Here is a 23,230-nt window from a genome sequence, read left to right as displayed (position 1 = left end):
GAATTACCCTCCTCCTTGAAGAGATCATTTCATTTCAGCGTGCCCATTTTAAGGTGCCCAAAATCATGTTCAACAGGGGTCACGAACAGTAGGGTGAAAATGCATAATAACTGATAAACTTTCGTGTGTGTTTATTTTTGAAAACTAATTTTCCCCACAGTATTTTTATTTTACAGCTGAATATCTGCTCCCTTTCTTATCAGTAGCCCGTATGGTGCAGTGGTTAAGTGTTCAGCTGCCAACCAAAAGGTCGGCAGTTTGAATCCACCAGCCACTCCTTGGAAACCCTATGGGGCAGGTCCACTTTGTCCTATAGAGTTGCTATGAGTTGGAATTGACTCAAGGGCAATGGGTTTGTGTCTGTGCGGTTACAAGATAGAGCATTAGGAGAAAGTGAGGGATATACAGTGTACTTTTACTTCCAGAAAAAGTCCTTTCCTTAAATATTATATATTGTTAAATTTTAAAAAGTATACATAATTTAAAATATTTTATTTATATTTAATTACAGTGTTTTTATGCAAATAATGTGCACCTTCTACATTTGTTTGTCAACTGTGCCCTCTCCCAAGGTATTTCCATAAGCAAGCTATGTTATTTTTTTTTTATGGCAACATTAAAAAAAAAAATTTGCATAGCAGCACTTACGAAAACACCTCGTGAGGGGAGAGCAAGGTTGGCAAACAAACGTAGAAATTGCGCGTTATTTGTGTAAAAACATGATAATTAATGAGGATATTGCAAGACTGTAAGCTAACGTGGTTTTTGATTTCTCTTCTGACTTGATATACATATTGCAGATTTCAGACTGAAGTCAATTATGACATACTAGAAGTCAGAGATGGACCAGCAAATTCCTCCCCACTGATTGGAGAATACCATGGCACACAAGCACCACAGTTCCTCATAAGTACAGGGAATTTTATGTACCTACTTTTCACCACAGACAATAGCCGCTCCAGCGTTGGCTTCCTCATTCACTATGAAAGTAAGTCAATAAGCATGTCTGAATTTGAGATACATGTTCTTATTTTCTAGCATGCAGATAACGGCTAATTTATTGATTCTATCCAACTTGCCAAAATTGTATAAATAATTGTAAGAGCTTTCTTTTATTTATAAAAGAGAATCTTGGAGATTCTTACTTTAAAGTCTCAAATATATGTATTAGTTGTCTATTATAGAGCAAAAGAATTAAAACATTTTAAATGCATTAATTTACTGCATGAGATAATACATTACTGCTATTAGAAAATATTTGCCGAAAGAGCTGTAAAACATATTACTGAAATTATATATTCTAAGCAATGGATAGGAAGATTATTTGCTAAAAAAATATGTTAAGATAGTTTGTGAGCAGGAGGGGACAGGAAAGCTGGTGATAGGGAACTCAAGGTTGAGAAGGGACAGTGTTGACATGTCTTGGGGTTGTTAACCATTGTCATAGGGCAATATGTGTACTAACTGTTTAATGAGAAGCCATTTGTTCTGTAAACCTTTATCTAAAGTACAAAAAACAAGAATTATCTATGTGAGATCAAATTGACAACAGCAACTCAAAAGTTTTGACTGGAAGCCTAGGGGACAGTGAGTTGAAGATAAGGGTGATGGAATAATTTGGAAAAGGATAGTGAGAATAGTAGCACAACTGGAAGAATGTAATCGATGTCACTGAATTATACATGTAGAAGTTTTTGCAGTGGTGTGTCTTTGGCTAGGCATATTTTCACCAAAAAAAAAAAAAAATGGTTCTCCAAGGTCGAGAAGGGAGAGTGTTGACATGCCTTGGGGTTGTTAACCAATGTCATAAAACAGTATGTGTACTGACTGTTTAATGTGAAACTATTTGGTCTGTAAACCTCCATCTAAAGTACAATAAAAAAATAATTAAAAAAAAAAGATAGTTCGTGATACTTGTTAGTCCATGTAAACAAGTTTCATTGAGTAGAAAACATTCAACTGGGAGGAGAAGAAATTAAAACCAAGCTAAATCTTACCAAAAGCCAAATAATTGTTAGAAATATTTTGACAATGGTTAAAAAAAATTCAAAAAAATTGTTAAACATATTTAAGAACAATTGTTAAAATATTATAATGGACTATATTTTCTGAGACAGTTTCAACCTTAAGCATCCTTTCCCATTTTTGTTTCCATAAATCCAAATTTGGCTTTTATTTTTAGCTTCTGTAATTATTAAATCAAGTCATTATATTATTTTATAACAATATGTGTGAAAGTATACTTACAGAATAGAGCTGAAGGGGATTCCCCCTGGAAATATATTTTTAACAATAGAAAAGAAAAAAGAAAAAAAGCTGTTATTTTTCTCACTGTTTGAAAACGCTTTCCTTTCAGAGTAGAATGAAGGATAAGGGATGAGTAGAGCTTAACATCTGAACATTTGACCTGATGAAATGATACCTTTACTTGCAGAAGTTTTTATGGTTATTTTTAAGAATTTTAGTCCAACAATAAATAAGTTTTATGTTATTTTCAAAGTATGTTTTTACATATATACATGCATATAATTTAACAAAATGCATGAATTGGATCATATCTAGCATGCTAGATATTTAATCTTTTTTTTTCAATTTTTCTTGCCTTTCCCCCACATCACCTTCTGATGCTCATGTTAACCTCTGCCTAACCTCTATCCAGACAACTCAAATTAATAACCTGATATGCATATGTGTCTATGTTCCCGTGCTCATATGATCACATACAAAATAAATACATATCCACATATAGGCTTATGTGTACTTTTTGATAAACATAGAATAATCTTATTTTCTTGATCTAGTATGTATCATCCAACAATATACCTTGTAAATCTATTCAAAGCACCGTTTTCTCTAATTCATTATTTTTAATGTCCATGGAATGTTCCATGCTGCATATGTGAAATAATTAATCCAACCACTCTGCTATTGATGGCTGTTCATTTTGTTTAAAAAAAAAAAAACAGCTCTTTTTTTTCCTTCTTGTGGATATGATGATGACGATCTTATGGCACCATTTATCTGTATGAAAGATTCAATATTGCACTAGTATATTAAGCAGTTAGTTAATCTAACCGGAATATTTGCTGATGTTTAGAATTAATGGTGATTGTATTTTGAATATTTTCATACCACACACAATATACTTACTAACTTGGTATATTATTTGGAGAATCTTCTGCTGTAGAAACTTAGATTTCATAAAATCAGCTGGATTAACGCAATTTAAATATCTAAAGAAAATCCAGATAGTTCCCCATTATTATTAAATGAAGCATTCTTAAATTATTTGAAACTGGATTGCTTCCTTGTGAAATCAGCACAAAAACTTTTGGGCAGTTAACTAGCCCCATTGATTCAAACATCCATCCTAACTTTTGTCCCAAATCCTCCAAATAAACTTTAACCTGAAAACTTACAGGAAGTCTTTTCAGACCTACAAATGATGGCTATATTTTATTGATAGAAAGAAAATTTGATTATTAATGACAAAGATTAATTTCAAATTTAATTCAAAGTCATTACTTATATTTTATAAACGTACATCATTTATTTCTAAATGACATATTTTTAAAAAATAAAAAGTTAACTAGGAAATTTCATATTTCCTTCCTCTTTTATGTTTCTTTTTCACTTTTCTTTGGATTAAAAGATATACGCACATTACAGTCAAATTTCGTGTAACTATATACCTAAGGGTCATGTAACCCTATTCTTAGAAAATGGAGGAAGAGATAAAACACTTCTTGTTCGATACTTAGTAGTTTTACAAATTCAGAAGAAATAATTTCAGGCAGTTTTAGGGCAGCTTGAGATGACAAAGTGAAGTATTATAATGAAATGTACAAAGACCTGGAGTTAGAAAACCAAGAGGGAAGAACACGCTTGGCATTTCTCAAGCTGAAAGAACCGAAGAAAAATTCAAGCCTTGAGTTGCAATATTGAAGGAGTCTATGGCCAAAACATTGAATGATGCAGAAACACCAAAAGAAGACGGAAGGAATACAGAGTCACTGTACCAAAAGGAACTGGTCAACGCTCAACCACTTCAGGAGGTATCATATGGTCAAGTACCAATGGTATTGAAGCAAGAAGTCCAAACCGCACTGAAGGCGTGGGCAGAAAACAAGGCTCCAGGGATTGACTGAAATGTTTCAACAAACAGACGCAGTGCTGGAGGTGCTCACTGGTCTATACCAAGAAATTTGGAAGACAGCTGCCTGGTCAACCAACTGGAGGAGGTCCACATTTGTGCCCATTCCAAAGCAAGGTGATCCAATGGAATGCAGGAATTATTGAACAATCTCACTAATATGACATGAAAGTAAAATTTTGCTGAAGACCATTCAAAAATGTTTGCAGCAGTACATCAAGAGGGAACTGCCAGAAATGTAAGACAGTTTCAGAAGAGGATGTGGAACAAGGGATATCATTGCTGATTTAAATCATGAAAGGACATTGGAAAGAATATCATCTGAGAAGGGCATCACTCTGAAACTTTATTTGTTATCACTTCACTTTATCTATCAATAGTTATATATTTGAAGAAAAACAATGACATGAGTAGAAGCAATTGAGACACAGCATATGGCATTTGTATAAGGAAATGAGTCAGGGAGTTCTGGGATTTTTCACAGAGGTTATCAGCTGGTGTTGCACATGAGGGTTACCTGTGGGTCTTTAAAACAAAACAGATGCTTGAATGCCAGCTCTGATGTTCTAGGTGGCTGTGTCTATGGGTGGTATCCAGACATAAGCAGCTTCATAGAGCTCCGTAACATTTTCAGATGGTCATCCATATTGAAAAAGCATGCTGAAAGAGCAGTTTTCCTCAAACTTCCAAGTACATTAACACTCACCTGGGGATCTTAGTTAAATGGAGACTCCTAAGCCCACTCTACAGATGTTCTTATTTGCTACCCCTGGGTGAGGCCCAGAATTCTGGATGGCTAATCAAATCCTCCAGGTGATTCTAAATGAGGGGGAGGGTAGACACCGCCCAGGCAGACCGTAAGAAGCGCAGAGCCGGGGTTACAGGACAGCGACCTGCAGTCGGGGGAGACGAGGAAGAGCCAGAGGAATAGCAGAGGCAGTGGAAGAGGAAATAATATTATAAGTTATATTATAAACACGTTTATTAAAATGAAGGAAGGAGAAAGCAGAAAGAGATAGCAAAAGGCGAAAAGCATAGAAAAGACAAACATTCCCATCTCCTTTCTAATTTTGAGTGTTTCCAGTACCCTGAGAGGAACTATGTTGTGAAATCAGTATACAGGCACTAGAAAATAATTCATTTCCTCAGCTAACGCAGTTTTGAAAATCAGGTTGTCTATGACCTATGAATGATCAATGTTGATGTCTTCCAGCCATTTAAAAATAATAATACTGCTCCCTGCTCTTTTGTCTTTTGGCATAAATGGTTAGAATTGTAAACCCTTTCTTGCTTTATAAAATTATTGACTACCTTTCTTTCAAGGAGGCCTGGTGCAAAGTGGTTAAAGTGCTCGGCTGCTAATTGAAAGGTTGGCAGTTTGAACCCACCAGCTGAAAGATGTGACAGTCTGCTTCTGTAAAGATTTACAGCCTTGGAAACTCTGTGGGGCAGTTCTACTCTGTCCTATAGAGTTGCTATGAGTTGGAATCGACTTGACGGCAGTGGGTTTGGTTTGGGGTTTGGACCTTTCATACTCAAATAAACCCATTGCTGTCGAGTGGATTCCAACTCCTAGTGACCCTATAGGACAGGGTAGAACTGCCCCATAGAGTTTCCAAGGCTGTAAATCTTTAGGGAAGCAGATTGCAACAGACTCCTGTGGAGCAGCTGGTAGGTTCAAACCACTGACCTTCCGATTAGCAGCAAGTGCTTTAACTACTGAGGCACCAGGGCTCCTTTGTACTCAGAAAGGCATATGGAATCTACTTTATTGACTCAAAACATTGCAGAAATAGCAGCCACGTTGTATTCAAGGATGACTTGTTTTCGCAGTGGTGCCATAAGATAAAATGAGCTAACATAAACAACGTTAACTTCAGAAGCCATTTTTTTTCAAGGTTTTCATAAAAGCAGACCTAGAATTGTGGTTCTGCTTCATGTGCTAAGTCTTGTGAATCGTCACTATCATAAATACAGTGTCCAGTTACAGTTTATCCTTTTATTGTTCTATTCTTTGTAAGAAGTGTGCCACGGTTTCTTTCTATAATAGTAATTGCTGTATCCTTCCAGAGTAATCATTTGCTTTGTTTGTTGATCTTTGAATTACCACTTTAAAATAGCTGATTTTATAGAGAATCGCAAAATAAATGGAATTCTCAACTATATGCAGGTTTTGCATGTAATTTTCCAAGAATTTCTTGGAAATGCTTGCAAAATCATCTTTTAAACAGTATTTCAAGAACAAAGAAAGATTTACTACACATGTATGTATTTAATCTACTGTGTTGATCTGTGCATTGTGTTGTTTTCAAAAAAATTGTGGTAGGGAAAAGAGTATCTCTTTGTTGTGTGTGTGTGTGTGTGTGTAGTTTTCCAAGATTCAGCAACATTTCTTATGACTAGAAAGAGAAACTTGTCAAGACAGAATAGTAACAGATATAATACAAGTGAATATAAAACAGAAAGAGAGAGAGACGAAGAGAGTGAAGAGAAGGAGAGAAGCAGGGACAAAGGTTGAGGGCTGAACCTCAGCAAATCATTTAACATCATTAATTGGCTTAATTTATTAATCTATTTCCTCATTTGTAAAACGAAGCTTTTACCCTCTATTTTAAAACCTTTTGTAGGCTGTGAAAAGTGACTCTCCTAAGGGTTGGCAGATAAAAGATACTTACCAAATATTAATTTCCTTCCTTAGATTAGAACTTTTATAAAGATAGATAGCTTAGGCAACATCCTGCTTATATCAACTGTACATTAATACAATCTGCACATCGATATTGTCAAAGTAATCAACTTCCTTTATTTGATGAACTGCAAATTTATCCAGTCATTTATATTGTAAGAAAGCCAAATAAAAATAAATATATCATTTCTGCCGAAAAATTCATAGTTGCATTGTTTCGAGTAAGAAACACTTGGAACAGAATCTGAATGTGTTCACTGTTTCAATAAAATCCATCCATCCCGTGTTTCTCTTTATATTGTCAGGGCTGGAGACAAAAAGGCAAAGAAAAAGTTCCAAACAATACTTAGAAAAACAGCGTTATACCTCTCCTTCAGAGTAAATTGACTGCCTTATCATCACTGACTGACTTTATTGTAAAGGTCTTGTCCCACTGGAGGGACATCAGCTACATTGCAGTTCGTGTATTATTTCCTGCTGTTATCCTGTGTTCAGATTTCTCAATTCAGGGGAATTGGTAATCAGATCTATAATAATTCTCCCCCTCAGCACTTCTTCCCACATGTGCTTTCTATTCAGATAATTGGTAATGCCAAGAATCTTACTGTCTGTACATCTCAGCTCAATATCTGTGCCCAGTATTTTGTAAAAACAGAGGAATGAGTAAATAATGGAATAATGCTGGCACTAATCAGTAGTTATGACTTTAACATTTTATCCTATTTTTTTGTTCAGTTTCTCAAGAATTCTAGATTTTAATTTCTATGACTTAGTTTCCTCTAACATTTTCCCTCTTTTTTCCTGCAGATTTTGTATGGACAAAGTTTCATTACAATTTAGAAATTTTATTATAAATACTCTACAAATGTGTTAATATTTTCTAAAATAATAATTCCTATTACTGTGATTGGCTGCAGAATGCAATGAACATATTGTTGTCTTGTAATCACAGAAAACCATTGTGCAAAATGGCATATTTGAATTAACTGGTTTTTCCACAAACCCAGAGATGAATTAGTCGCTTTCTTTACTAGAGCTTTTTAACTTAAGGCCCGTCTGTTGAAGGAATTCTTGTCTTGATCTTGATACTGCAGAAACTTCCACCAGTATTATGTATCATTGTGTTCAAAGCATACAATGCATATGTAAATTCTGTGAGGTGTTAGAAGTCACAAAAACTGCCTTAGATGGTGTGTGTGTGTGTGTGTGTATTGTGCGCGCGAGAGAGAGATAGAGACAGAGAGACACAGAGAAACACACAGGGAGAGAGACTTTTGAAAGAAGCAGGGTAGTTGATACATAATATAGCACTATACATAGATGGAAGGGGTAATTTCACATGGCTGCCCTGCTTTCTAAAAGGTCATGACAGTCATACAATGTTGTTGAGGCAGTCCTGTTCTCTAGGTATGTGTTAGTTTTCAGAGAATTATATAGAATGGTTGTTTAAGAAAAAAATCAAATTTTTTGGCTATTTTTTTCCTCTTATTTTTTCGTCTTCTTTGTTTTTTTGAGCATTTCACCATGATAATCTTCTCTATTTTTTTCATTATTGGCTTGGCTGACCTGCATATGTTTCTGTAGCTATTGGATCTCATTTTTAATTATACTGATGGAGAATCTTATCATTTATTAAAGTAATCAATCATTCTCAAATTTCGTTTTATGTATTTGACCTAATGAGGAAAGCTATGTTCATAACTTACATCATTCAAGCTTTGGTAAAAGTATGTAGTAACCTGAAACGATATTCCAAAGATCACTCTTGGGGACTAAACAGCATGAATATTGGTCATATTTAAAGATTATTGGTTCATAGTTCAGATCTTAATTCTAATATACTGAACTTCAGTGGGAGTGTGCTGTATAGCAACTGCAAAGTCTTTTTTTTTTTTTTGTCAGACATAAACATTGCAATGAAACCCTCTCCCTTCACTCTCATTTTCTCCTATATTTTAAAATTTGTATTATTCTAAACATAAAGAGAAATGCAGGTCAGAGAAACAAAACTCTTATAATGACAAGATCATAATTACTTGGCTTTATATAGCACTTTTTTTTTCACATCATTCAGCATAGGCTAATTGTAGCTATCTCAAAAGTGGCTGACTTGAGTGCAAATCTGAAAAAAAATGTATGAATTTATGAAGCAATTTTAGAAAATTAACTCTAGTGCAGATTTAAATCACATTATATGTGGATGTGCTTGGATGTATTTTTGCATATATATGAATGTTGAAATATGACTGCCAAAAGCTAACTGAAACATAAAATATAAAAGAAGAGGAAGGGATGGAGATACAAAACAGAATCTTAGATTTTATTTAGCATGGTTCATTAGTTTTCAAATGAAAGAAAGTAAAATTGAGAGAGGTCAACAAAGTATGTACTTTGTACTACAAAGATATCATCTGGAAAATACACCTAAATGCAAAGAAAACAAAAATTTTCACCACTGGGCTGAAAAACAGCATCATACTAAATGGTGAAGAAATTGAAATTATCAAGGATTTCGTTCTACTTGGATCAACAATCACCCATGGAAGCAGCAGTCAAGAAATTACACAACACATTGCATTGGGTAAATCTATTGCAAAGAACCTCTTTCAAAGCTTAGAAAGCAAAGATGTCACTAAGTTATGCCCGACCCAAGCCATGGTATTTTCAGTTGCGTCATATGCATGTGAAAGCTGGACAATGAAAAGGAAGACCAAAGAAGAACTGACACATTCAAATTGTGGTATTGGTGAAGAACAGTGAACGTACCATGGACTGCCAGAAGCATGAACAAATCAGTCTTTGAGGAAGTACAGCCAGAATGTTCATCAGAAGTGAGGAAGGCAAGACTTTGTCTTGCAAACTTTGGACATGTCATCAGGAAAGACTAATCACTAGAAAAGAACATCATGTTTGGTAAAAGTCAGCAAAAACCCTGGGAAATCCTCAATCATATAGATTGATACAAAAAGTGTAACAATGGGCTAAAACATAGCAAAGATAGCGAGGATGGCACAGGACCAAGTAATGTTTTCTTTCGTTTTATATAAGGTCACCATGAGCCAAAGTCAATTCAATGCCAACTAACAACAAAACAGAAAAACAGGGTCAAATATTGGAAAATGTATTGACTTTGACATTAGTGGATTTTCAGATTAATTTGCATAACATTCCAGGTCTCATGATGTCTGAAAATATTTTATATATGACAATATGTCTTTTCTGTAAACTGGATAAGTATTTATATATAAATATATTTGTGTGTGTGTGTGTTATGCATTTAGGTGTGACCTTAGAGTCAGATTCTTGCCTTGATCCGGGCATTCCTGTGAATGGTCATCGTCATGGCAATAATTTTGGCATCAGGTCTACCGTGACTTTCAGCTGCGATGCAGGATATACACTAAGCGATGATGAACCCCTGATCTGTGAGAGGAACCATCAGTGGAACCATGCGTTACCTAGCTGCGATGGTAGGTGAACCTCAATCCTCAATAAAACTGTAAATCATAAAGAAATGCAGAGAAAATACAAATATTTGAATAGTTTTAATGGCTTGTATATTTTATGGATGTGGTAGAACAAGACTAAAGTGTGATTTTTGTTTCAAAAGTCGTGCACCTTAAAAATATTGTTACTATTTGAAACTTGAAGTTTACCTAAAATCATGAAGTGTACCTCTGTTAGGTACACTATTAGGTAGAACAGCTGTTTGGAAATAAAGAACATAAAATTATGGGCTATCCTTCAACTTTATCCCCACACACTCAAACTTAATAAAGCTTAGTTACATATGGAATTTATTGAACATAGCATGCAGAACAACAGAACTGACTGAATACATGCTTATTCAACTGAATATACTCATATTCAGAATATATACATCTATACATATTCTAGGTTGTAATATCTGATTGTCCTTTGACCCAGGTCAAAACCTTAAACAACTTTCTCTGTGCTTACACAACTGCCTTTAAAGCTCCTTATCGTCTTACAGTGAGCTCTGGTGGCACAATGGTTAAGAACTTGGCTGCTAACCAAAAAGTTGTCAGTTCAAATCTACCAGCCGCTCCTTGGAAACCCTATGGGACAGTTCTACTCTGTCCTATAGAGTCACTATGAGTTGGAACCAACTCGACAACACATAACAATAACAACAGCAGCAACAAATCCCCTTGCAAAGCATTTTTCCCAGGGGCCCTCATTCTGGGACCAAGAGTTCTCAGGAGATCTCTGCACAAATCTACTCTTGGAAATCTCAGAAACTAATATCATTTTTGATTGATATATGTTATTGTATTATAGTGAAGAGTCATAATAAAAAGTTAAGTAAATGGGTTATTTATGATCACTTGTCTAAAATTTTGGGCATTGGCTTTTGGTCACGAATATTATAACATTATTTCTACGACAAAAGAAAATATGAGTTTTCTTCCACATTCAGTACTATTTTGGACTCTAGTCTTTACTCTTGGAACATGATATATGCTTTCATGAAAAACCTTAAATTCTTTAAAATTATGCACTCAAAATAACAGCACTTATGGAACAACTGTTTTTTTTGTTTGTTTAATGGGACAATTATGCTTAGCTGCAGACCACTCAAAACCTTTGAACTTTGTCACCAGAGTGCTACCCCCAAGAGTAATTGGTGTGTTGAGAGAGACCCTGCAAAATACAGGTGGGCAGCCCAGAGTGGCTGTCTCAGGAAGTATTAAAGTCCACATAGCCACCTGAGGGGGAAGCTGGCTTCAAGGCAGTGAGATAGTACAACTGGGAGAAGAGTTTCATTTTCAGTAGGACTGCTATTTAGGTGGACATTTTTGACTGGGGAAGGACTTCTAGGTACATGGCTTAACTTTTGCTTTTCTTATATCAGATCTGAAAGAACTCCTTTTGTGTACTGTAGCTGAATTGAGGAATTTTTTTTCTTTCTTACTATAAATTAAAATTCTACTCTCACTATTTTCATTCCTTTCGCTTGGGAAATTTTTTGTATGATCTGTAATTTTGGTATTGAATTGAATTCTTCTCAAAACGTACGTGCACATTAAAATATTCTGCGTGAATTCTTGATTTCACATTAGTAACTCACTCTTTTTTTTTTTTTTAATATTTCAGTATCTAACCAAGATTATTTTCTATTTCTGTCCAGCAATCTGGACTAATCTTTTCCATGGACTCACCCTCTTCTTCCCCTCTACCAGACACATACAATAACAGAATATTTATTCTCCTCTGTGTATTTCCATAGCACATTATCTGAATCATTCTCATTCTGCAAGATCAGATTGCACCCAGCCTTCACAGGAATTCTTCTAGAATTTCTCCAGGTCACCAGCATCCTGTGTTCCTGACCCCAGTTCTCCTTACATGCAGTTCCATAAAGTTTCAACTTATAATCAGTTTTATTATATATATGCATACATGTACACATAGTTGTATGTGCTATGTATATATGTACACATGTACACGTATGTTATATATGTACTTATACACACGTTTCCACACACATAATACAGCCACCTCAATTTTTTAAGCTCCTAGAGAGTAGGAATTGAGGAAGAGTTCATCAACTCCTAGTCATAGCAACCCCATGTGGACAGAGTAGAACTGCTCCATAGGATTTTCAAGACTGTAAACTTTTGGAAGCAGATTATCAGGCCTATCTTCCCAGGTGCCTCTGGGATGGTTTGAACCACCAGCCTTTTGGCTAGTAGTCAAGCGCCTTACTACTTGTGTGACACAGGGGCACCGAGAATCATTCTAGGCAGGATAAACGGCATATCTAGGAGGAGTGGAGTGGGCGTAGATTTTAAGGGGCCTCATAGGCTTTGCAATTAACTAATGAGATGCAGTTATATGTTTGGAGTTTTTCACAGAAAATATATGCACCTTAAACTTTTGCATTTTGCCTCTTTTATTGCCTCCCACTTTAAATTTATGTAAATTTGAAATCTAAACCTTCTAAAGGGGTTGGTAACATAAACTTTCTGGATTCATTGGAACAGAGTTTAGACAACAATCAATTTATGATAAAAGGCTATTAATGAATTTGCTAAACTTTAGGAGATTTTAGAGCTTGATAAGGGAATTTTAGTCAGACATGGTTGACTCTTTTGATTTAACCATTAAAATTGTTTTCATTGTCCTTTGTAATCTTCAGTGATCTCTTAAACCATGTGGGATTTTATTTCAATAAATGATACATAAATAGGATAGTTAAACCTTTAAAAAGTCTCAGAAAGGAAAAGAAAAGAAAAAAACTGATATGGATAGCTAAACCCAAAAAAACCAAATCCTTTGCTCTCAAGTCAATTCCGACTCATAGCAACCCTATAGGACAGCATAGAACTGCCCCATAGGGTTTTCAAGGCTGTAAGTCTTTATGGAAGCAGACTGCCAAATCTTTCTCTCATGGAGCAGCTAGTGGGTTCGAACCACCAACCTCTGTTAGCAGCCGAGTGCTTAACTACTGTGCAACCAGGGCTCCTTCCATGGTTGTCTAAAACAAACAAACAAAAAAAAACAGCTGCAGTCAAGTCGATTCCTATAGGACAGGGTAGAACTATCCAATAGGGTTTCCAAGGAACAGCTGATGGATTCAAACTGCTAACCTTCCGGTTAGCAGCTGAGCTCATAACCACTGCACCACCAGGGCTCCGTAGATGTCTAGTAGGTATCAAACTTCATATATCTGAAAATGAACTCCTGATTTTCTTCTCAAAACCTGCTTCTACCAAAATCTTGCTTCACAGTCAGGCTAAAAACCTCACAGTCATGTCTGGCTCCTCCCATTCCATCACAGTTCTCATAATTAATCAGAAAATCCTACTGGCTCTACCTTCAGAATGTAGCTACTTCTCACCACTTCAACTGCTGATGTTCTAGCACGGTCTCACGAATAAACTTCCTCTTTACCCATGTGACCCCCAATCTATTATCACAAAGTAGACTAGTGATCAGGTTAAAATATAAGAGCATGTTATTTTCTAGCTGAAATCCTTCAATAGTCCCTGAGAGGTACAAATGGTTAACAGCTTGACTATTAGCCAAAAGTATGGTGGTTCAAACCCATCCAGAGGCACCTCGGAAGACAGGCCTGGCAGTCTGCTTCCAAAAGGTCATACAGCCTTGCAAACCCTATGGAGCAGTTCTACTGTGCACGCATGAGTTCACCAAGAGTCAGAATTGACTTCATAACTAACAACAACAACAGAATGTATAAGTAGTCTTTAATCTCACCCAGAGAAATGCCAAGATTCTTATGATGGCTGGCAAGGGCCACACAGGATCTGACTGTCTGTAGACTCTTTGAACCAAGCCCCCATTACTCTTGCCTTCATTTCTCACCATCCCAGCCACTCTGACTTCCTTTCTGTTCTTCCATTAGAGCAGGTACACTCTGTCTTTGTGCCTTTGTCTTTACTGTTTTCTTTCTGCCCAAGTTCTTCCCCCAAATATCCAGAAGATTCATTCATCTTCTTCAAGTCTTTATTCACATGTCACTTTTCTGTTGTGATGGTGGTAAATATATATGTAACAAAACATTTGCCATTTCAACAATCTTCACATGTACAATTCAGTGATGTTAATTACGTCCATCAGGCTGTTCAACCGTTATCCTTTTCTGTTCCCAAATGTTTCCATCACTCTGAACAGGTCAGGGTCCTGTAAGCATTGAGTCTTCCTGTCCCCTCCCTCATTCCTGCCTTTGGTAACCGCTAAAAAAACTTTGGTCTCTACACACTTGCGTATTTTTAATCGTGGGATCATGCAGTATTTGTCCTTGAGTTACTGGTTTATTTCACTCAGCATAATGTTTTCGAGGTCTATCTGTGTTGTAGCATTTATCAGGAATTCATTTCTCTTTATGACTGAGTAGTATCCCATTGTATGTATGAATCAAGTTTTGTTTACTCATTTATCTGTTGATATTTATTTAGGCTATTTCCACCTTTTAGTTATTGTGAATAGTATTGCAAAGAACGCTGAAATACAAGTAGCTATTTGTATTGCTGCTTTCAGTTATTTTGGGTATATATCTAAGGAATGGGATTGCTGGATCATATGGTAGTTTTATGTTTAACTTTTTGAGGAACCACTAAAATGTTCTCCACAGTGACTACCATTTTACAATCCCACCAGCAGGGAGTGAGCGTCCCTCTTTGTCCACAACCTTGACAATACCAGTCATTTCCCGTGTGTTGTTGTTGTTGTTTTCGGGTTTTATCATAGCTACCCGCGTGGATGTAAAGTGATATCTTCTCAGAGTTAATGTAACTCTAAGTTACAGAAGTCTTATATGAAATTATTAAAATATTCTAGAATTCATTAAAAATAATTTTTGTTTTGCTGATTTTTCTAGAGCTCTTTGCATTTGGTTTACATATTTTAAAAGATTATCTGTTCCCTTAAAATGCATTAGTATAGTGAGCATGATGAGGAATTGCTGTATATCAAATCTCTTATGAATTAGCAAATTCATCTGCAAATATTATTTGTGGAGAGAGCTTTTAGGAAACATAACTCAGAATGTGCATATTAATAGGAAAAAAGTTATATTGGATATTAGTTATCAATGACAGTTAACCTTACCTAGTTCAAAAGGAAGGGTAAATATGTATATGTAAAGAATGAGCTAGTAGTGCAATGGTTAAGTGCTGGGCTGCTAAGCCAAACATAGCTGGTTTGCACCCACCAGCATCTCTGCAGGAGAAAAGACCCAGCCATCTGCTTCTATGAAGTTTGTAGTCTAGAAAACCCGACAGGGCAGTCCTACTATCTCACATGGGGTCTCTATGAGTCAAAATCAACTTGACAACACACAACAAAAACAATGAATGAGAATATGTCAAAAGAGAGAGAAAATAAATCCTGTAAAATAATAAAACATAACACTGATTGCTTTTTGTGTGTATTTCAGACAGTGTTCTAAGCTCTTCATATGTATTAACTTATTTCATTCTCATAGGAACTTCTGAATTAGCTATTCTTATTGCTCCCATTTTACGTATTAAAAAAAAAAAATTGCCGTCGAGTCCATTCCAACTCATAGTGACCCTATAGGACAGGGTAGAAATGCCCCTAGGGTTTCCAAGGAGCGACTGGTGGATTCAAACTGCTGACCTTCTGGTTAGCAGCCGAATGCTTAACCACTGCGCTACCAAAGTTGTAAACAGCTTGAAGTGATGTTAAGAAGTCAAGTAAATAGAAGATTGAAAAATAGCTTCGTATTGGATTTGGCAACACTGGTGGTGACTGGTGATTTTGGCAAATTTAGTTCAGGTTGAATAATGAATGATAGAAGCCAGAAGGAGGGAAGGAATTAACTGTCCAACAAAAATGTTTTAGGTACAGCACCTGAGTAAATAAAAAAAGCATCCAAACGCTTAACCACTGTGCCACCAGGGCTCCGTTTTACATATAAAGATGTCAGAACACAGAGGAGTAGAGAAACTTGTTAAAGAACATCAACTAGGAAGTGGTGCTAATGTGAAAGGGATCTTTGCTGAAAGCAGGGAATACCCAGAGAGATGTTTACTGTGTTTTATTGACTATGCAAAGGTATTCGACTGTGTAGATCATAACAAATTATGGACAACATTGCTAAGAATGGGAATTCCAGAATAATTATGCTCATGAGGAACCTGTACATAGATCAAGAGGCAGTTGTTCAGACAGAACAAGGGGATACTGCATGGTATAAAGTCAGGAAAGGTGTGCATCAGGGTTGTATCCTTCCACCATACCTATTCAATCTGTATGCTGAGCAAATAATCTCAGAAGTTGGACTATATGAAGAAGAATGGGGCATCAGGTATGGAGGAAGACTCATTAACAACCTGCGATATGCAGATGACACAACCTTGCTTGCTGAAATTGAAGAGTACTCGAAGCACTTACTGATGAAGATCAAAGATCACAGCCTTCAGTATGGATTACACCTCAACATAAAGAAAACAAAAATCTTCACAACTGGACCAATAAACAACATCAGGATAAATGGAGAAAATATTGACTTTGTAAAGGATTTCATTTTAATTGGATCTACAATCAATGCCCATGGAAGCAGCAGTCAAGAAATTAAAACAATGCATTGCATTGGCCCAATCTGCTGCAAAAGACCTCTTTAAAGTGTTAAAAAGCAAAGATGGCACCTTGAAGACTAAGGTGCGCCTGACCCAAGCCATGGTATTTTCAGTTGCCTCATATCCATGTGAAAGCTGGACAATGAATGAATAAAGAAGACTAAAGAAGAATTGATGTCTTGAATTATGGTGTTGACAAAGAATTTGTAATATATTATGGACTGCCAGAAGAATGAACGTATCTGTCTTGGAAGAAGTATAGCCAGAATGCTCCTTAGAAGTGAGGATGGCAAAACTTCATCTCACTCTGAGCAAGTTATCAGGAGGGACAAGTCACTGGAGTAAGTAGTCACTGGTAAAGCAGAGGGTCAGCGAAAAAGAGGAAGACCCTCAAAGAGATGGATTGACGCAGTCGATGCAACAATGGGCTCAAACATAGCAACGATTTTGAGTATGACCAGGACTGGACAACCTTCTGTTCTGTTGCACATAGGGTCGCTATGAGTCAGAGCTGACTCAACAACAACCGGAAGTGGAGGAGCTGGAGTAAGAACCAGGGCTTTCTGGGTCTAGAGCCTGTGCTGTCCCAATCCAATGTGGAAATGACTAATGAGATTAGCCAGACCCGGATGATATTGAGGCACAGGGCTGTGTGTTTGCAGAACCAGAACTAAATTCATCTTTCCTGTCTCCTAGTTTGATTAAATCATCTTTTATTCATTTTCAGTTCAATTCTTTCATTCACACTAAAGCTTTATAGGTTTTAAAATAGGAAAGAAAGGAAAAAACATAGGCAAGGACATGTGAATAGTCTCCCCTTGATGCTTGCAAAGTTGGGGCATATAAAGTTTATTCAAATTATTACATTTTGTTATCTTAAAGATTGTGTATGTTTTAATAACAGATAATATGTTCTTAAATATTTAGTATGTGTTAGAAACCAGTTGCTGTCAACGCCATTCCAATTCACAGCAACCCCATGTGTGTTAAAGTAAAACTGTGCTCAATAGGGTTTTCAATGGCTGATGTTTTAGAAGTAGATTATCGAGCTTTTCTTCCCAGGTGCCTCTAGGTGGACTTGAACCTCTACCCTTGGGTTAGCAGATGGGCATCTTAACTGTTCTCATCACCCAGGGTCTCCTTAGCATATATTGCTGTTGATGTGTGCTGTAGAGTTGATTCTGACTCACAGTAACCCTGTAGGACAGAGTAGAACTGCCCCATTGAGCTTTCAAGGCTGTAATTTTTACTGAAGCAGACTGTCACACATGTTTCTCTCTTGGAGTGGCTGGTGGGTTCGAACTGCCAACCTTTCAGTTAGCAGCCCAGCACTCAACACTGCGCCACCAAGGCTCAGACCCTGCGAATTGTATTTTGCAATGGCAATTATTTTAAATCCCTACCCTACGAAATGGAAATTATCACTCTGTCCCTTTTAATGATAAGAAAACCATAAAAGAGGGAAGGCAAGTAACTCACCTGTATCACAAAGCTCGAAAATAGCAGAGCCAGGGTTTGACTCCTAACCTTATGGTGTCAGAGTCTGAGCACTTAAATTTTATGTTGATACCCTGAACGTCACTACTTTCTTCTTGACACGATTATAACTTTATTTTTCTTTCTTCAAAAATGAGTTTCTTAGGCAGTTTTGGAATCATCCTATTTTGATGCCGGGGATTTAAGTTCAAGACGAACATTCCTAGCAAATGCAAATCTGCATCTTTCCTGCAGCTCTGTGTGTGTGTGTGTGTGTGTGTGTGTGTGTGTGTTAACTCACATTCTAGGTTACATGCTGTGCCTTACTCTGTGTTATTTTCCTAGGTTTTCTACTGTTTAAGGTACCCATATATTACCCGGCATATCATAATTGCAAGCAAAACAGAGTATTGCTTTTGTTTTGATTTTCATGCGTATGACATTAGAACTTTTTTAGTCCTCGTGCAAATGTCATTTTAAAATTAGTTTATTCCAGCAATTATTATGAAACTTTGGTAGTACAGTAATCTTGCCTTGTTGTTTTAAGCCCTGTGTGGAGGCTACATACATGGGAAGAGTGGAACAGTCCTTTCTCCTGGATTTCCAGATTTCTATCCAAACTCCCTAAACTGTACGTGGACCGTCGAAGTGTCTCATGGAAAGGGTAAGAATACGATATGGATTTCAAATATACAAACTAATAAACAGGATAAAAGCATATTGGCATAAAAAAAGTGTTAATCTCTGACACTGTAAAACTAGAGTCATTATATATATATATTCATATATATATCAGCAGCTAATTTTGATTTTTTTTTTAACATTTGACAAGAAAAAATGCCTTTAAATTACTGGTGCATGGCAAAAGAAGCTTCCCTGTTTTGCTATGTAATATCAGATAACTCAAATGTCTGCAAGTAAGATTAAAAATTAGGTATAATGTTAAAGAATAGAGGCATAGGCTGAAAAAATGAATATTATTAAATAAAAAGGAAAAGAAGAAATAGGTTAAACTTCTAATTTCTAGAGAAATCCTGAATAATATTTTAAAATTTATTTTATGGTTAAGTTTACCCAGTATTGTCACACATAATGTATCATTTATCTTCACATATCCCAAGGATGTTTTATAAAGTGGACATTATTATCTTCATTTTACATATAAATATATTGAGTACTTCAGAAATTTGCATTTGTGAAAGAAATGTAGCTCGTAAAACACTGCATTTAAGACAGTATCCTGGGTTTTCTATGACAACTTTGTAATTTTTAAGAAGTCAATTTTGTATTTTGATCACATAGATATTGTGTAGATTTTGTCTTTCCGTACAATTCTGGACTCAATTGGAGATTAAATTGACATAGTTCATTATATTCACTGTATTACACTCTGCTAGCATGAATACATAGTAAAGAAGAACAGAGTCCTGACGGAAACGAAGAATAAAGCTGTAATATCATGATGAGTAACTCATGCTTTGTAAACATAAAAATGAAGACTGTCATTAAATAGTGTCTATTCACAGTGAAGTTTATTCATTTTCAGTACAGGAATTCAGAAATAATACTTTGTGTGTATAGTTAATATGAGAATATGCATGTCGAGTATACACAGAATAAATAAAATCTTGATTTCAAGGAAGTTTTACCTCAATATAAGTTTATGTACTAGACCTCCAAGCCAATATTTTCTATAGGACACTTGTTTAGTGTAAATGGGAAAGCTATCTGCCCATTGTCCCGATGGTACCCCGCGGTGAATAGTGACTATTCATTGATACCGTTCACTGTAAAAGTTCTGCCAGGTTGTAGTTCTTACAAGTATGTAAATATTTATTTATTTCTGCTCTTTCCTCTCTTCCTTCTTTCCTTTCTAAAGCCACCTTCTTTCTACCCATTCTCTATTTTCCTCTCCAACTTCAAAGTTTGGTTTTCATATTTAGATAAAAAACCAACTCAACACTTGGATGTCTATAACCCAGAATAAATTATTTTTTCGCACCTGTTAACTATAATTTAAAAGAATGAGACCAAAGAAAGTGTGAAATAAATATAAACTCTTCCAGAGATAATGTTGGTATTGTTGTGTCATGCTGGGTATGGGAAGGGTGGGAAAGAGAGAGGAGGAGAGAGAAAGGTTTGCTATTTCTCAGCAAAATATTGCCACCTGGGTAGCTGATAATTGCACCTAGCCCACACACAGAAAGTGGTTACAGGGTAATAACAGAAGAGGCTAAACCTTCGTTTAAATACACTCTGTAATGCGATGGGATTAGGTAATAACAATCCAGTTGAATTCACTCTAGTTTGATGTGTGTCTGACATAAACATTTAAATGATTTTTCTAGTGTATTTTTGAAATATGTTTATTCAGTAGAATAACTCAAAGTAGGTTACTCAGTATCTTCATGCAGCCTGTAATAATGGACAATGGAATATAAAAGGTCCTTAAAAGTAACTGAAAGTAGTGTTTTTTTTTAAATCTCTCTCAGGAGTTCAGATGATCTTTCACACTTTTCACCTCGAGAGTTCCCATGACTATTTACTGATCACGGAGGATGGAAGTTTTACAGAGCCTGTCGCCAGACTCACTGGTTCTGTATTGCCCCATACTATTAAGGCAGGTCTCTTTGGAAATTTCACTGCCCAGCTTCGGTTCATATCAGACTTTTCAATTTCGTATGAAGGCTTCAACATCACATTTTCAGGTCTGTTGACTTCCTGTGCTGTTTCTCTCCTCTGGCAATAAAAGTGCCATTACTCTGTGTGTGTGTATGTGTGTGTGTGTGTGTGTGTGTGTGATTATAGGTAAAATGCCAACTAATGGTATGCATAGCTGGAAAAATTTAGGAAATTATTAGCTGATTAAGGCTAGGAAATTAAGTATTATTTGCATTATGAATTATAATACATAGATAATATTTACTATCTGTATGGATTAGATTAATTTTAATAACTCTATGATCTACATTACTGGTGGCGTAATGATTAAGAGCTATGGCTGCTGACCAAACGGTCAGCAGTTCGAATCTACCAGGCTCTCTTTGGAAACTGTATGGAGCAGTTCTGCTCTGTCCTATAGGGTTGCTATGAGTTGGAATCGACTTGACGACAACAGTTTCGGTTTTTTGGTTTTTATGATTTACATAAGGACCCTGGGCGGTGCACTGGTTAAGCATACATATTAATATTGCCATTTTACAGATGAGAGAACAATTACATATATTTAAAAACTGGTCATACATGTATGAGGTACAAGTACGCAAACAATGTTCAATGAGCATATGACGCTCATTTGTGGGACCTTCGCTATATCTCTGATACACTCTCTGTCCACAGAATGGAGATCACTTCTCTACTGTTACTAATGGGTTTAAACAATTATATTCACTTGAGCCGGTCTATATGATGCTTTGAAAAAGAGTATTTTTTCACCACATTTTTCATAACCCAGATCTAGTATAATTTTTAAAAGGTGGTCCCAGAGTTCCATAATCACATATGACTCCTTCTACTTTTAAACTCATGTAAGATCCTTATTAACTTCCTGAAATGTATGAGATTCTTTGTTATCATATTTGAGTGCTTGTCTTACCTCCTCTACTAAATATGTAACCTTTGACAGGAGGGATTCTGTTCGGGCCACCTTCACATCACTTGCAGCACTATTCCTGTGTGTTATACATTACCAGTTTTGCTAGTTGCCTTGAAATTGATTCCAACTCATGGTGACCCCATGTGTGTCAGAGTAGAATTGTGCTCCATAGTTTTATTATTATTATTATAAAAATATATGTAACGGAATATTTGCCAATTCAACAGTTTTTGCTTGTATATTTAAATTAAACCGATTGTATCAATCATGTTGTGCAACCATCACTAACATCCATTACCAGCATCCGCATTTTCCATCCCCATAAATGGAAACTCAATGCTAGCTAAACAAAGATTCTCCTCTTTCTCCTCCCTTCATGCCCGTGGCAAGCACTGTTGAACACTGGTCTTTATACATTTGTTTATTCTAAGTCTTTCATACTGCTAAGATTCTACAATACTTTTTGTAATTGACTTACTTCACTTAGCAATGTCTTCAAGGTTCGTCCATGTTGTGGCGTCTGTTAAGACTTCATTCCTCTTGTTGGCAGAGTAATATTCCATTGTGTGTACTTTTGCTGTGGAAACACCACGTATCTGTTTAGGTTTAAAAACAAGCAGTTTTATTATGGCAAAGAAAGTGTTCCGCAAACCACGTTCTGTAAAACAGGGAGACGTGGTGCTGGGAGAAATGCAACACTGTGCTCTGGAGGGCTACAGTAATACGAAGATTTATAAAGAAAGAAACCCTCAAGCAGCAGATTACAGCTAAAAAGTTTGATTGGTTAACTTTTTTTTTTAACATTTACAAAGCTGTAGGTGGCGGTGCCTCTGTTGACGGTCCTGGCAGGTGTTGACATCTTTTGCAGGAGCGCCTCTAGGTGACAGGATGCCGGATGACCACGGAAACCAGACATTGTCTGGCATCTAGACATCTGTAGTCCACGCTACAATTGAGTTACTTTAGCATTAGGACGGAGGATTCTGTTGAAATATAAAATAAAAAGTTCTAGGATGATTATATGTAATGCTTAAGGAGGCAAAAAGGTTTTTGATACAGAAGAGCCATAACTTTGTAACATTAGTTTATTCTAATTATAAGTTTTAAGGGCAGTTAGGTCCCCCTTGGGTTTAGGCTGAACAAGATTACAAAAAAATAGCAGGCTTGGTAACGACCTGGGCACAGGGTAGAAAAACATTTTCTGAGGGAGGGCAGAGGGGGCTTTTCCTGAG

General features: G+C 36.2%; 1 protein-coding gene across 1 annotated transcript in view; it reads left to right on the top strand.

Annotated features, from left to right (window-relative positions):
* The window catches only part of LOC101344436 (CUB and sushi domain-containing protein 1-like), a 1,691,327-nt gene that overhangs the window by 1,259,486 nt on the left and 408,611 nt on the right, over positions 1 to 23,230 (top strand). The window contains exons 16-19 of the mRNA XM_023743077.1: positions 801 to 988; positions 10,121 to 10,309; positions 18,951 to 19,067; positions 20,896 to 21,111. Of these exons, the coding sequence (XP_023598845.1) occupies positions 801 to 988; positions 10,121 to 10,309; positions 18,951 to 19,067; positions 20,896 to 21,111 (710 nt within the window). The remainder of the gene's footprint in view (positions 1 to 800; positions 989 to 10,120; positions 10,310 to 18,950; positions 19,068 to 20,895; positions 21,112 to 23,230) is intronic.

This window comes from Trichechus manatus, unplaced genomic scaffold (genome assembly GCF_000243295.1).
Source record: "Trichechus manatus latirostris isolate Lorelei unplaced genomic scaffold, TriManLat1.0 scaffold00234, whole genome shotgun sequence".
NCBI lineage: Eukaryota > Metazoa > Chordata > Mammalia > Sirenia > Trichechidae > Trichechus > Trichechus manatus.
The sequence above is the reverse complement of the archived record's forward strand: the minus strand, read 5'-3'. Positions and strand labels throughout refer to the sequence as shown.